Genomic DNA, 15,789 nt, shown 5'->3' on the forward strand with positions numbered 1-15,789 from the left:
GAGATTCTTGCGAAGGAGGAGCAGTTAATTCTTCTGAAGACAGAGACCTCTACACACTCTGAGTTGCTACAGCAAGAGATTGAAAGTCTGAATACACAAATTAAAAGTATGAGCAAATCTCTTGAGATTGCCCAAGATCAGGTTCAAGCTAAAGAAGATTTGATGGCCAAGCAGGAGAAGGAGAGCACTATGCAGATTGAGGAACTTAGAAAGCACAGTGCAGTTCTTGAGGAGGACGTTAATCGGCTCAGGGAGGAGATCCAAACTAAAGAGGGAGAGGTAGACATGTTAAAGGCTAATAACCACAAAGAGTCAGAAGTGCTACAAAATGAGATCCAGACACTCGGGGACCAAGTACAAAGTTTGAGCGAATCCCTGAAGACTACAGTAGAGCAGGTTCAGGCTAAAGAAAACCTGCTGACTCAAAAGGAAATTGAGATATCTCAGGAAAAAGAGAAATTTCAAAACTTGATGACATCCTCTGAAGGGGAGATAAGCGAGCTGAAAGAGCAGATTCATGCTAAAGAGGACCAGCTGGTCACTCTAAAGAAAGAGGGCTCCATACATTCTAATATGCTACAGCAAGATATTGAATGTCTAAAACACCAACTAGCTAATATGGTTGACTCTTTGACAAAGGCTGAGGAGAAGGTTCAGACTCAGCTAGTTATGCTCACTGAACAGGAGCAGGAGAGAACTCATCAGCAGGAGCTCCTGCAGCAACAACTGTCAGCTTCTGAGGAAGAGGTAAAGAAGATGAAAGGGGAGATCCAAGCTAAAGAGGAACAGATGATGCTGCTGAAGGCCGAGAGCTCAGAGCAGTTGGATTCACTACAAAAAGAGATCCAAAGTTTAAAGACACAGGTGGAGACTCTTAGCTCCTCAGTGAGGAAGTCTGATGAAGATATGCAATCCAAGGAAGATCTGTTGGCTCAACAACAAAAACAAAATACTCAACAGAGGGAGGCACTCCAGAGCCTACAGGAGAAAGTCAAACAAGTGGAGATTCTTCAGGAAGAGATTTCATCACACAACGAAGAGATTCAAAAGCTAAAAGAATCTCAGGGTGAGAAAGACTGTCTCCTTCTCAAGGCTGAGGAGAAGCTTCAGATCCTCCAGACTGAGTTGTCTGCTGTCAACACACACATAGCTGATAAGGACCAAAATCTGATCAATCTCAGAGAGCAGGTCGCTGCTCAAGCTAACTTGGTTCAAAAAGCAAAGGAGGAAGCTGAAGCCAATGAGAAGATGTTGGCTGAGATAAAGGAGGAGAGCTCCAAACAGACAGACGCTCTTCAACAAGAGATCCAACGTTTGAAAGGGGAGTTGGAAACCAGTTCTTTTAAAGAGCAGAGGTTACTTGAAACTCAGCGGGAGTCTGCTCAGCAGATAGAGCTCCTCCAGCAGCAGCTTGTCTCAGTAAATGCAGAGACACAAGCTGCACAGGAGTTGCAGGTTGTTGCTTTTAGGGAAAAGGAGACTCTTGTTGGAGAAAAAGAAGAACTGATGACCAGGATTCTCCAGGCAGAAAAACAACTTGAAGCCATGGTCTTTGAGAAGGAGAGACTTGTTCATGCCAAGCATGCCATAGAGAGAGAGAACATAGCCTCCCATAAACTGGAATCTGTGCTGCAACAGGAGTTGGAAATGTTGAAAATGGAGAAAGAAAAACTCTTGGAAGAGAGACAAAAGGCAGAAGAAATTGAGATTCTAAAGAGAGACCTTCAGGAACAGCTTTCAGCTAAATCGGAGGCTGCAGAACACTACAAGGCACAGGTTGGTGTGATCACTAACAATCACCACAAAACATAATACAATTCAGTTTCACTTCCTGTAACTCTGTACATGTCAAACTTTTTCTTCAGTCAGAATTGTTTATTTAGATCTTTACCTTTCTGACTGTTACTTGTTGACCAGTAACATCAACAGTTTATTTTTTTCTTGCACTATAGCTTCTTGTGCTACTTGGTTGCTTTGTCTGTTTGGTGTCAGATGGGTAGTCTGGACTAAGATTAATACTAATATATTTTTTTACTATCACAATGCCACAGATAGAGAAGGCAATGAGTCATTATAATAGCAAGAAGCAGCTTCTCCAGGAAAGCCAGGAGGAAGTGGCTGAACTCAAGCATTCCCTTGAGGTTAAGGAGCGCGAGGCAAAGGCTATTGCCATGGAGAACCAGATGCTTCAATTGGATTTGGACAAGGCCCAGACCAACGAGAAGAAACTTGTGGCTATGGTGGCCAGTTTGGAGGCACAGGTTGGTATTGTATTTTGAAGCCTGAACACACATGCTCGCTAAGATGAGACTGAAAATACTGTAATTATAACTAAAAGAAAGCAGGAAACTTCTAGAGTTCATTGACTTCAATAGCACATTTTTGCTGCATTTCAACCTGATCTCTACAACTACATCCGTTTACCTTTTTAGCTGGCCTATGCTGACCAAAACCTGCGGGCACAGAATAGGATTCATGGTAATGAAAGAAGTGGAAGAGATTCGTGTTACTTGGAGGTTCCCAACACACACACAAGTGTTCAGACTAGAGCACAAGTGAAGAGAACTATGAGCTTTGACAGCCTGGATCAGAGCTCTCTGGAAGACTCCCTGAACACCACAAGGTAATGCACCTGATCTCAGAAGTAGCATGAGCTCCAACAAATTAAATAACTTGGAAAAAGGCAGGAAAGCCATAAAATCTGCCGTCAGAGGCATAGTGGGAATCTATTGTGATTGTAATCTTGCACAATACTCTGTTCCTTACCTTTTGCAGGAAACTTTCAGCACCTGATGAATCGAGCACACCGCTTGTTCGCAGTTCGGAACGCTTGGCAGCCAAACGCCGTGGTCCACATACAGAGTCATTGGAAACCCTTTACTTTACACCTATAAGCAACAAACAGAACAACAGGTACGTCACAAAGTTGTAGCAATTTTGGTATTTAATGGCCACTCTTAGGAGGTTTTTCTGATTAAAAGTGAGAGCACTAGGTGTACTGAGCTCTCTTAAATTTATTTCAGTATATAGTCTATTAACTGAAGATGTGAGAGCGTCTTTGAGTTGCTTAGCTTTGCTCAGCCTTATTTGGGCTACATTACATTGTGAATATATGCTCACACAATGTTTAGAAAAATTCAGTTTCTTGTGTCTTTTTATTGTTTATTGATTCGGACATCAGTCCCCCTGTCATCTAAACACAATTTCAATTTCTTTCACTAGTGAAACTTAGTTTGTCCATGCTAGCATTTCTATTGCTTTTGTTTTAATACTAGATTTGACAACTGGTTTGAAAAAAGTAAAAAAAAAACATGAAACAAAATAAATACCAACTGTTTAAATCAATGTCACTATAGCTCATTAAAATAGAATTTAGAATTTAAGAGGCAATATGCATCCTGACTACAGGCTTCAAACTGTATCTTTAACCGGGCAGCAACAGATAATGAGTTACTTAAGATGCAGCATATCTAAATTTCATGATGTTAGTGTAACCAAAATCATTGTTATTGAGATCTTTCCTCCTTTTTAATTGTGTAGGACCAGTACGGAGCACCAAACTGAGCTGGATTCAACCCGGAAAAATCCAACTTCATCTGTCAAACGACGCAGGACCACGCAGGTTATTAACATCACCATGACCAAGGTGGAGGAAACTCACTTGCACACTTGTTGCATGTCTTGCATGTTCACAATAACACTGTTGAATAATTACTGACACATTATCTGTCTCACTCTTCCTCAAACATGGTCATTGTGATGATGAAGTTTGAATTCTTTGAGCACTTTTAGGGTTCAGCTGGTTCTTTAATTCAGTTCATTTAATAATACTTTTTATCTTTAACATTGTCATCCTTGTCTTAACTGTCATACTAAAACAATTTTAACAATAGAGCTCTGTGTACCTTGTTGTTGGGTACCCTGCTTGCGGTACACAGTGTAAAATTGCATTCAAATGTCTGAACCCAAATGTTTTGGCTTGCTCTTGGAAAACATCCCCACACTCCCACTGCAATATTGTTGTAGTTGTAAGTGGTTGTTAAACTCTCATTTGTAGAAAACCCCAGGCGGAGGTGAAGAAGATGAGACTTTCTACAGTCTGGCCTCAGCTCGCTCCCATCCAAACCTCTCCAAAGCCCACTCTGCGCGACCTGTGTCTGTGGAGCTGCCTGACAAACCTGCCAGAATGACTGGCACTACCAGTGACCAGCTCATCGGTCTTCCAGGGTACAGACGGAGCACAATCCATTTACAGCGTAAGTAGACACACAGCTTAATTATAGTACTGAAAGGTGAGAAAGCAAGTATGATGTCAGGCTGGGAAAAATAACAAGATGCAGGGCTAGAAATAAAATTTATGTTTATGTATATTTATTTTTAAGCCTTTTCAACGGCATGTATGTAAAAAGGAATTAGGGCTACAACTAACAGTTATTTTCATCTACAATTTCCTCAATTAATCAATGAATCATTTCTATCTAACTGTGAAATTTTTTATCACATAACTGGCCAAACCCCAAAAATATTCAGTTTACTGTAGAGTGAGACTAAGAATTCTCATTGAGAACTTGAATTGGTAATTTTCCCTAAAAGTTACTTGAATGGTTAATTGATTATCAGATAGATTTTTCAAATGTCTAACTGGGTAGGTAGTAGATAGTTTTGTAGTTAAGTGGCTTAGAGGCAAGACTGTCTCTAATGTTTACAACATGCCGTGCTGTTGCTCTGTGTTACTCTGTGTACACTGATAGAGCTAAAACAAAAACAAGCACTGTGAATCGACTGACAGCCCTAATTATTCATATTCATATTCGATTTTCCAAAGGTTGTCGATGCCTCTCTTATTTATTTATTTTTATGTCCGTATGTCTTCAGCTACTAGTACATTCTGCGTTGGGACAGAGAACGAGCCAGACGGTGCACCTGATGACTGGTTGAGGATTGCTGAGCTGCAGGCCAGGAACAAGGCCTGCCTTCCTCATCTGAAGAGCAGCTACCCTGTGGAGTCTGATGTTAGTAAAGAGGGACCCCTAGGGGACAGTCACTGAATTATTAGTAAAAAACAATGATGCATATTGAAATGTAATGGTCATGGGATACTTGTGAGTGTTAAATTATGCTGCACTTTCTGCCTTTAATTTCCTTTTTCCACTAGTTTTATTAAATCCCTCTCTTTCTGTTCCCGTAGACTGGCCGTAGCAGCACGTTCCTTTTCACAGACGAAGAACTCCGTATGGGCGACCCCTCTGACACAATCCGTCGCGCGTCGGTGATGCCTGGCCAGCTCCAAGAATCTCTCGCCTCCCGTCGGCACTCCCTCATGATAGGACACACAGGTGCCGCAGCCAGTACTCTTTCTCATCGTCTGTCCTTGATGCCGGGCCAGCTGCCATCAAAAGTTGTCAGCTCCTCTCAGCTGAGGAGCCCAAAAGGCTCAAAGCGGTCTTCATCTACGTTGTCCGTTCATCAGACTTCGCCTGAGGTTGGTTTACATTAGTATGCTCAAGAATATTTATTACATCTTGTGTTACTTAATGTTTGAGCTAGCAGATAAATGTTTGAAAGGCTACTGTTTAATGGATTGTTGACCTTTTTTATTTTTTTCTTCAACTTTTATGTTGTCCTTGTTGTATTTTTTTATTGTTTTTATTTATGATCCTTTTTGAGGATCATTCTCCAAACTAAAAGTGGTCAGGTTTATTTCATTGACAATCTGAAAGCTTACTCTTTGGTCATAATCATTGGACAGTTACAAAATTACACAAATTTAATATGAAATGACTTTGAGTATGAAGCTAACTATATTTGTCCAAGGCCCAGAATTTCTAAGCAGACAGTGGTGGGGGGGTGGATTACATTTAGATAAATTATACATATATTTTCCTTTTCTTGCTAAATTAATGTTATTTTTATTAGCCTATGTCAGTATGATGAGACTAAAGAACGTGGGAATTAATCCACAATGGTAACCACCAGTTAAATAATCCTGCTCTGTCTTTTTCCTAACTTGTCTTTCCCGGTCTCCATCTGACAGAAAAAGGTGAGGGCCAGCTGCTTCCCTCGTCCACTCACTCCCAAAAACAAGAATGTGATCAGTGGATCTTCCAGCTCTCAGCATCACACTGCTCTCACCCCAGTGAGTGTAATATACGCACACACAAAAACACACCTAGAATTTTTTATTCATGTTGTTGTTGAACGCAATCGTACACATTATGTTTTGCATGCTTCACTAACTACTTTTTATTATTCTCTCAGGCTGACCGGAAGCAGTCTATGGTGTTCACTATTGACAACACACCTAAAAACAGCAACTACCTAAGGAAAGGGCTGAACAAACTACGTAGCTCCACCCGAAAATCTCCAGGCAAAAGTTCAAAGAAGTCGCCTGCTCAGACATCTGCACGTACCAAGTGCCATGAAAACATGCCTCTGGGGAATTCTCGTGCTGGGGTGGGACGAGCAGGCAGAACTGGCAGCGTTAAGTCACCCCAGGTGGCAACTAAAGGACAGAGGAAGTCTCCACGAGGCACCAGCAGGACTACAAACTCTTCTGGACTAACTGCCAGTGCTCGCAAGGTAAACGGACACAGACAAGGCCATTCAGGGTTTTAGAAGGCACACTTAAATAATGATTTTGTAAGATACCCTGTGGTAGAGCTGATAACTCGATGAATTCAAATGTAAGTTTTAAAACAATTCCATGAATGGCTGAATCATATTATCAAGATTTAAACGTGGTGATTTGTTGCACATTGCCGTCAGTATGTACGTCACCTCACCTCCATCCTTAGTGTACAAGCTTGATCCAACAAAAACAAACCATACATGGACCCACTTGTGAGAACAGCACCGCCCTCATGGTCCAAAACTCCTAGGAGCACTTACTCAATGCTACCTTCACTTATTGCTGATAAGGTGAACGCACATCCACTGAAGGATGCATTTGCAAAACGTAGGATATGATTTATTGCAGAGCTATTTTACTTTACATTACATTAAATTGTACACTCATACCTGATACTGATAACTTTGAATATATTGGTACAAACTACTGCAGATGGATTATGGGTGGGCGTTCCTTATTAGTGATCTAACTAATGAAGGGTGAAAGAACTTGAAATATGTGTTCAGTCATATCTCAGTAACTGATGAATCTGAACACTGTTGTGTCACAGAATTGTGTGTCTGTAAAGACGGGAAATCTTCCTGGAAGTCAAAGAAGGTTAATATTGTTCATTAATAGTGGTTATTTATTTATTTATTTATTTATTATTTAATGTGGGTTTATTTGGTGGCTGGTTGTTGGTTCTCACATTATGCCATAATAACTATGGGTGTGTCCACATGTTTCTGTCAAACCACACTACACACTGGGAGCACTTGAGTTTCAGCTTTCACTAAATGTCATATTTATATTTTATTGAAATGTGTTTCTCTGTGAGCTGTAGTGTAATCACATTTTTTTATTTTTTATCCCACAGATGATGAGGATGAAGTTGTGAAGAGGCTGGTTCTCATCTCTCTGCACTTCTGCTACTTTACAGTTTCCTTTTCCAAAAATTTCATTTTTATATTTTTGTTGTCCTTCTGGACAAAGACTTTTACAATCATCTCCCTTAATTTCTTTATCTTCTTAATATTGTCATATGTTTGGTAATAAAAACATTTAAATTAAACATTGTGGGAAAGCCTCATAATTGAGCCCTTTAACCAGTTCTCAGAGTTGAGTCTGTGACTCTGATGATGTCAAGGATGATGCAGGTAATCTTGGGAGAGAGGTTCATATTTTAATACATCATAATATTCAGAAAACATCGTAGTAACTTGTGTACTATCCCACAGCTGGTTCTATGAATTAATGATTTATGGTTTACTGCTGGTTGAAGATGAGGTCACAGCCATTTTGCTCTGTGACAGACTCCGCATTGGTTTAAAGGACCTTTTTGTAAGATTTAGTGGCATCTAGTGGTGAGATCATAACCAACTGAAACCCGGTAACTCAACCAGGTGTGAAAATATGGTGGACAGCAAAAATGTGATTCTTACTTTCAGGTGATTATACACTAATGAAAACTTTATGGATATTATGTCTGCAAATAGATCCTCCTAAATGTTACACACTGGACCTTTTTTTTTAATTTTTTTTTAAAAATGTGTTTTAAGTAACTTAATTAATTCTGACAATTTGCTTTCAGGGCCAGCTACCAACAATAAAAATGAGCTGACAGACTGAGCTACCTCAATTTATTTTTGCCCACTTGTTTGACTGAGTGACCATATTTTATTACATAGGAAGTCAGTTTTGACCAATAGATTCCCTGAATTTAAAGCACTTGATTCCACTTCCACGGAGCAGCTTAAATAATCAAAACACCATCGCAAACATATTTTAATTTCTGTCAAAAATCACATAAGCTCAGTTTTCCTTTTATTAGGTTAACTCTTGAACGTGCTGTGGCAGTGATAATGGTATTAAGATAAATCTATAGGGGATTGTCATCCAAAGAAAAAAGACAAAATTGTGTCCAAGAACATTTAAGTCCAAATCAATCCGTAACTCATACAATTACAGTGTAATGTGAATAATATATTTATAAAGTAACTCAGCACCTGAGAAGGACGTCACTAGAGTCCAGACTCACTAACGCAACAGTCAGACTTCCGGTATCCCCTCTTGAACCTTCAGAATAAAACTAAAATAATTTCGAACTTTTGTTGTAGTTTTAATTTATCTCCATTTCATCATTATACCTTGTAAATGAAAATACTTACTGATTGGTCTAAACAATTAACATCAGAAAATTCTGTCCACCATATGAAGGCTAAATAATGGACTGACGGTGTCAAAGCCAGTTAGGGAGTAGCATAAATTAATTTATATTAAACTATATGTCTGCACCTGACATAACCTGTTTCATTAGGCTGTCATTTAATCTGTTGCTGTCTAAGAACAAACTATTAATGTTAACTGTTAATGTCTGCCAGATGATAATGTAACTTTAAATGTTGTCATTTAATATCTGATTAAAGGGGGGTATTGCAATTAAATAATCACGTGTCACCACTGTAAAATTGGGAGACAGAGAGAGCTGATCACTGAAGTTTTTTTTAAATCTTGCACAACCACAGATAAAATTGTTGCAACATAAGGATTTTTATTTTTACAGTGGACAGTTTAGACTATGGCTGATTATGAGTTCATATATTGATTTTCATACACACATACACGATAGATGATGACACAAGGGAGAAGTATATGTCAGGATGAATATTCTGAGACATAATTGGTGAATTTATGTGACTGCTGTTTGTGAGTGTTTGCATTATTTGTGGCTCATTATGCTTTTACTCTGAAGGATGTGTCCCGGAAGTGTTCCGCTGTTTTTGGCGGAACAGAAACTGAGTCAAAAACGAAAGTTAAAGCTGACAGTGAGGCGGAGAGGAGTTTAAACAGACCCCCGGTGACATTATCGAACATTTTATACTTTATTTTACCCGTATTAATTATTTGTTAGGGAAATATAACTCTCTAACGTCAACACTGTATCGATAAACGGGTTATGTTGACTAAAATAATGTTAGCATAACCGTGAGGGCGGGTAGTGGCAGCCTGTTGTGAGTAATGTTAGCACGGTGGGTCCTTTTCTTGGATAAAGTTACTGCGATAAGTAAGACTTAAGCTCGCTGTGAGTGTGTCCCCCTCCCCACACAAACATGGACCCGGACACTGAAGTGGAAAGGTGAGGTTTGGTGTTTGCCATCTTTAACCTGCTGTCACTTTACACGGTTTTTACTGCACTTCCGTCACTTAACGTCAAAGCACCTTAGCTCACATTATCAGTATTAAGTTAGTTGTTTGTGTACTGAGCTGGCTTTCTATAAGGTAGCTCTATTGTTTATTATATAGATATTTATGTAGGTAAACAACAAGTATCAATACTAATCTGTCACACTTTTAAAGAAGTTATAACTTTCAACTTTTTGGGCCAAACGTTTCACATCTTGTTAAACTACTTCTGTAAACATCAGCCAGACTTATCAGATTGTGTGTTCTAGTAAAATATTATTACTCATTGATTACCTATTGGACTAACTTTCCTTCTTTTCGTCATCCTCAGCATATTTAGGATTGGGAATGAGGAGGAGGATGAGGAGGAGAAGAAGAAGTGGATGAGGCCTCCCTCCAGCTATGGTTCAATGAAGAGTGAGAGCGAGAGTGATGTGATGGAGGAGGAGGAGGAGGAGGGTAACGAAGAACAAGTTGCTGTGGCCGTCTCTTCCTCATTGCCTATGGTCCTACCTGGATCGAGTATTAAGGACGGGACAGGGTACTGTGTCTTTGTTTAATAGTTAAGCGTTAGCGTCTATTTTTTATTAAAAACTAATGGTTGGAATAGTTTACTATTGTTTTGTTTATTTGTTTTTAAGTTTAAGGTTGCTTTAAATGACTTAGAAAGTGCTAATAGGAGGTTAACCAGGTCTTACCAGGTGGATGTCCCTGTTTCTGTTGCTAGGTTGCAGATGATCCGCTCAGAGTCTCCAGAGACCCTCTACACCATGACCACTCAGCAGACCCAACCCCCGGGGGCTGTTGTCATTGACACCAGGTGGAGGACACACACACACACACACACACACACACACTTGTTCATCATAAATCTGGACAATGTGAAGCAAAAGCTATGTTTACTTGTTGTTCTTGAGCTGATGCACGTTGATTTCATAATTTGTTTGTTTGTTCCTATGTTAATTTAAATTTCACATATTTAATTAATCATATTAATGTTACATAATGTTGTTAATATATTAATATCAGCAGAAATATTCATTCATTCACATTGCTCCCAAATTTGAAAGTAGTATGTGACTAAAAAATGCAACTTAATGGACCTGAAAGATTGCCACACAGTTAAGTGTACTTACATAGAGTTCAAGTCTCTTAAATTAGACCACTAGACTTTAATTTGTCATGCATGTTTTTACGTAAAAACCTGATTCAAACATTAGTTTATTTTAAATGATTTATTGTATTTTTTACACACTTTGTTTTTTATTTATATATGACAACATTTAATATTAAACATGTTCTATTTACCTATACAAGAGTTTACTATCTTTAAAAAGTCTCTTTCTAGAGATAGATGTGGCAGAAGCTGTTGATCCTTGGACGATATCTGCAGTGCACTTTATTAACTTCTTGTTGTCTCTTAGGTCGTCTGATCTGGAGGATTATTCAGAAAACGAGGAGGATGATATGGATGAAGTTTTAGTAACTCATTCCCCAGAACCACCTGAGCCTGTTGAACCAGATGACACAATGCAGATTGACGAGAACAGCCAGCCAGGCAGACTGCACCCAGAACAGGACCTGCCCCACATATTTAAGGTTGGTGCTTCACAGTCGGTCTGCAATGGAGATATTTTGGACTTTGACCTGGTGATGCATTGTTTTAGCTTACAATATATAATAACAAGACTGTTACACATCCCAATAACAGTCAATTTCCCAATGCATGCCTTGCTTTTTTTTTACATATAAAAAATAGATAAAATGTAATTGTTGCATTTTGATTTGGACCAAAGGGGCTCCTACATCAGCAAGACAACAACCTTTCTCTGTCTCTCTCTTTCTTCTGTCTGCAGAGTATCCAGGCTGCTGTGACGGCCCTTACCAAGGAAGAGCTATGTAAATTTAAGATGTGGTTTTACCAGTGGGAACCAGGCATAACCCTGCAACAGGTGATGGAGGGAGACATTCTTGATTTTGTGGACAGGATCCTGGAAGTCCTTGGTAAGAAAACTCAGCAATACTACATATACAGTGTGAATGCTACAAATACAGCTAAAATTTAGAAAACTGACTTTTGACTGTTGTAGTATAGTATAATTTAGATGTAAGATAATTATACATTTGAAATATAGTTAATTTTGCAGCTCAACAGGAAAATTACTCATTATGAAATTAAGGATAGGACCTTGTGAAGAGCACAGGTACTGATACACTGTCAGTGATTGCTTACTGTTTTAAATTTTTTTATTGAAACTTTCTTCTGCAGGCTTGTATCGTTCCTTGTTGCATACAATAAGCACCCTAGAAAGTATCAACAAGAAACCAGAGGCAGAAGATTTACGGAATCAGTGCAGGAGAGGCAAGTAAACACTGCTTTAATCCCAGCACACTGGCTGATACTGGTGAAATCTGTTTGTTCTGAGATACGCTAATTAAATCTGAAAGTTGTGGATGTGTCTTTGCTACTTACACAACATGGGCGCTGGGCATTAAAATGAGTCAGTTTGAAGCTAGCAATGCTTTGAGATATAGACACACTATTCATGGGCAATGTACACTGGATGAATGTTGCTCCACTGATGGATGCGTTATTCTGCATCAGATAATGTGAAAGTTCTTATTTGAACAGAAATTATATTACAATCTCCCTGCATTTAGTCAGTACGCAGCTAAAGAATTCAGGGTTGATCGTGGCATGTCTTTTCCTGTGAGAATGTGTGCAGCAGCCTCACATAAATGAGCTGTAGATGTCTGACTTTCCTCTTTATGTTTCTCCGCCACCAGCGTTGACCCGTTTTCATCTGAAGCAGTATTTGTTCAGAAAACACCAAGTCATCCGTGAGGGGGTTGTTCGAGCCGGGAGGCAGAATCTTCTAGATACTGTCTACGTTGAGCCCGAGATTTCCACCTGTGGTTATGGAGGCGTCGACCCCTCCCATGAGTTCCGACCACAGCCTCTGACTCCTCTCCAGGTCCCCAGTGCTGACACCTTTGTTAGTGTGAACAATCTGTTCCGACTGCAGAAGGAAGATGGCCAGCCGGTGAGGACGGTGCTCACCACTGGGCTTCCAGGAATTGGTCTGGGTGTCTCTGTGGCGAAATTCTGCATGGACTGGGCCGAAATGCGCGCCAATAAGGTGAGTCAACAAAAACAACACCAACGTAATTTTCAGTGAAAAAGCCCTGCACACTACCTTCTCAGCTCTCTGTAGGAAACATGCAAATGGCTCTTTCTCATAAGTAATTGTTGAAGTTTAGTTTTTGACTTTTCTGTTCTGTGACTGACACAATTTCCCTTTCCATCTTCGCTCAGGATCTGCAGTTTGTCATCAAACTTTCTTTCCGAACTTTCTGGTATCTGCGAACCAAAAACCCACTCCATTCAGAGAAGGTGTCCATCATGGAAGTGATAGAATATTATCATCCTCAGTGCAAAGGCGTCAAATACCTGGAGGAAGAGGACTGTAAATTTCTCATCATAATGGACGGATTTGATTGTTACCAAGCTCCTCTGGACTGGGAGGTGTGCCATCTACACACATTTACCATATAAAGTTTAAAATCACCTCCCCAATGAATTATTGTCCTTTAACAAACACTAAGCAAATCATAATGATGGATACTAAATCATAAGAAAAGAGACATTTTTGATGCCAATATCCATTGATGGAAAAAGCTTTTGTTCATATCAGTAATAAGTAGGGTTCATCAAAGTGCAAAATATAAATAGCCAGGCTACTTACTGGTTCCTAATCTAACAAATGACTATAAACTAAAAATATATTTGTCTATTCTGTCTTGTTTTCCTCTCTCCAGAATGCCCCAGTAATAAATGACAATTACACCCAAGCACATCCTGACGTTCTGATTGTGAATATCATCCGAGGCACTGTGCTTCGAGGTGCCCGCATCTGGATCCTGGGGAGACGGGCGGCTGTCTCGCAAATACCGTCTCAATTCATAGACTTGGTCACGGAAATACAGGGCTTCAAGTATGTGTGTAGATCTACTGTGTGTCTGTCTTGTCTATATATGTGTGTGTGAGTTTTTATTTTTTATTTTTTTATCTTATTATTGTATTTGCTGCTGTTTTTGTGTTCACTTAATGTATATGCCATTCTGTAAATATGTTTGATCATGTAAGACTAATACTGCTGAAATGTTACAGCCGAGTTTAATTCATTTCAACCTGTTTAAGTACAATTTCATCCTATTCCCACCTGTTTTCTCCAGTGATGCGATGAAAGATGAATTCCTGACTAAGCGCTTTTGCGACGCAGAGCTAGCAGCGAAGATTGTGGCACATTACAAGCGCGTCCCGACGCTCAGAATAATCACTCGCCAACCCTTTGTGTGCTGGATGGTGGCCACAGTGTTCGAGCGCTGCTACCGTTATCGGGACTATGGGGTACATCCCCCCAGGCTGACACCATTCTACGTCACCATTTCGATCGTCCAGATCAATCGCAGGCTGCAGTTCTACTATAACATGCCGGACAACGCCCTGGTAATGTGTGTTTGTCTGTGGCTTTTTGGGCTTTTATTGTCTTTAAATTGTGTTCATAATGACTTAATTTACTACTGCCATTCACATACCTTTTTAAAAGTAATCTCAACCTTTCATTACCCATTAATCGTTTTATTTGGTACTAGAATGCTGTTCAAATTTAGTCATTTATTTTATACCAGCAGATATTTATTAATCGTAGTTTGGGGGATACAATATCTACAATTGATCTGAAATCAGTGTCTTGTTAATGAAGCTTGTCATTTGCAGTATTTGTTGAGTATTATAGTTTTTGTGTTTTTTGTCTTCCTTCATATTACAATTTAGTGCAACAATAATCCAGTATCAACAAAACCAAAAATGGAGCTTAACTGACTTAAATGTGTAAACATTTGTCAAGATAAGCTAATGAATATCTCAACTTCAGCAGCAGAATTTGTCATGTCGATATCCTCTTTCCACTCAGAAATGGTCCAATGAAGACAGGAACCTATTGACAAAGTTGGGGAAGATGGCCTTTAAGATGCTGGAGAGGAATACCAGTGTGTTCTTTGAAGAGGACGTGAAGGAGTACGGTCTGAATGTGACCGAGGTGACCGTGTTCTCCGGCATGTGCACTGAGCTCCCCAGTGCATCCTCAGATGGGCGGAGGGTGTACTGCTTTATACACTTCACCTTTCAGGTAAAATATTTCCATCTCACAGACGCTAGACGCTGCACTGTGACATGTGACACCTGGTTTGGTCCAATATGGAACTTAAACAAGTGTGATAATGTGGAAAGAATTGACTTTGACTTCACTTATTTTGTGGAAAAACCAGATCAGACCTAATGTATTAGACAAAGAATATTATTTTAAATTGTAAAGTGTGTATATACTGTACCACCAAGGTCAGTGTTCACTAGGTGATTTTTAACAGGCCAAAAAACAAAAAAGGTGGCAGGTGCTGAGTATTGTTTATCTGATGCGTTTGTATTGTATCAGAGTATTAAACCCAGTGTAATCACAATTCAAGGAGGTGGGGAAAAGTTGAACGAGGTTTTATTTAGATATTAATAACTTACAGTGTCACAACAGGTGATCCTCAAAAACTTGTATTGATCCCAATTTTGGCTGACTTTTCCAGATATTAGTATTAGCACTATGCTGTGTTCTAAACTTAGTTATCACCACCTGATGTAAAAACTACTTTCTGATTTAAAACAAATATTAACAACTAGAAGTATAACTTTAGCTTAGTCCACTATGAAAAACATACACACACAGATCAGCCATAACACTATGACCACTGGCAGGTGAATTGAATAACACTGGTTATCATGGCACCTGTCAGTGGGTGTGATATATTAGACAGCAAGTGAACAGTGAACTGGAGACTCATTGATTCACATGGGGAGCGAAGGCTGGCCTGTGTGGTCCGATCCAACAGACGAGCTACTGTAGCTCAAACTGCTGAAACAGTTAATGCTGGTTCTGATAGAAAGGGGT

At 39.5% G+C, this 15,789-nt stretch overlaps 2 protein-coding genes across 2 annotated transcripts in view; both read left to right on the forward strand.

Annotated features, from left to right (window-relative positions):
* numa1 (nuclear mitotic apparatus protein 1) overlaps positions 1 to 8,128 on the forward strand; it is a 14,620-nt gene extending 6,492 nt beyond the window's left edge. Inside the window, exons 15-26 of the mRNA XM_035680504.1 lie at positions 1 to 1,776; positions 2,052 to 2,261; positions 2,433 to 2,623; positions 2,776 to 2,913; positions 3,541 to 3,646; positions 4,058 to 4,256; positions 4,876 to 5,012; positions 5,189 to 5,482; positions 6,035 to 6,136; positions 6,259 to 6,579; positions 7,179 to 7,225; positions 7,485 to 8,128. The exon at positions 1 to 1,776 is cut by the window's left edge and continues 1 nt beyond it. Of these exons, the coding sequence (XP_035536397.1) occupies positions 1 to 1,776; positions 2,052 to 2,261; positions 2,433 to 2,623; positions 2,776 to 2,913; positions 3,541 to 3,646; positions 4,058 to 4,256; positions 4,876 to 5,012; positions 5,189 to 5,482; positions 6,035 to 6,136; positions 6,259 to 6,579; positions 7,179 to 7,225; positions 7,485 to 7,488 (3,525 nt within the window). The 3' untranslated portion in view covers positions 7,489 to 8,128. The remainder of the gene's footprint in view (positions 1,777 to 2,051; positions 2,262 to 2,432; positions 2,624 to 2,775; positions 2,914 to 3,540; positions 3,647 to 4,057; positions 4,257 to 4,875; positions 5,013 to 5,188; positions 5,483 to 6,034; positions 6,137 to 6,258; positions 6,580 to 7,178; positions 7,226 to 7,484) is intronic.
* Positions 8,129 to 9,397: 1,269 nt separating this feature from the next.
* Positions 9,398 to 15,780, forward strand: LOC118342177 (NACHT, LRR and PYD domains-containing protein 3-like). The gene is made up of 11 exons (XM_035680642.1): positions 9,398 to 9,743; positions 10,122 to 10,331; positions 10,518 to 10,610; positions 11,215 to 11,389; positions 11,647 to 11,794; positions 12,060 to 12,152; positions 12,578 to 12,930; positions 13,107 to 13,316; positions 13,610 to 13,785; positions 14,027 to 14,300; positions 14,767 to 15,780. The coding sequence occupies exons 1-11, from the start codon at positions 9,718 to 9,720 to the stop codon at positions 15,130 to 15,132; spliced, it is 2,124 nt and encodes a 707-aa protein (XP_035536535.1). The 5' UTR covers positions 9,398 to 9,717; the 3' UTR covers positions 15,133 to 15,780.
* Positions 15,781 to 15,789: the final 9 nt, after the last annotated feature.

Source organism: Morone saxatilis, unplaced genomic scaffold, assembly GCF_004916995.1.
Source record: "Morone saxatilis isolate NCDOM2014 unplaced genomic scaffold, NCSU_SB_2.0 Contig8, whole genome shotgun sequence".
NCBI lineage: Eukaryota > Metazoa > Chordata > Actinopteri > Moronidae > Morone > Morone saxatilis.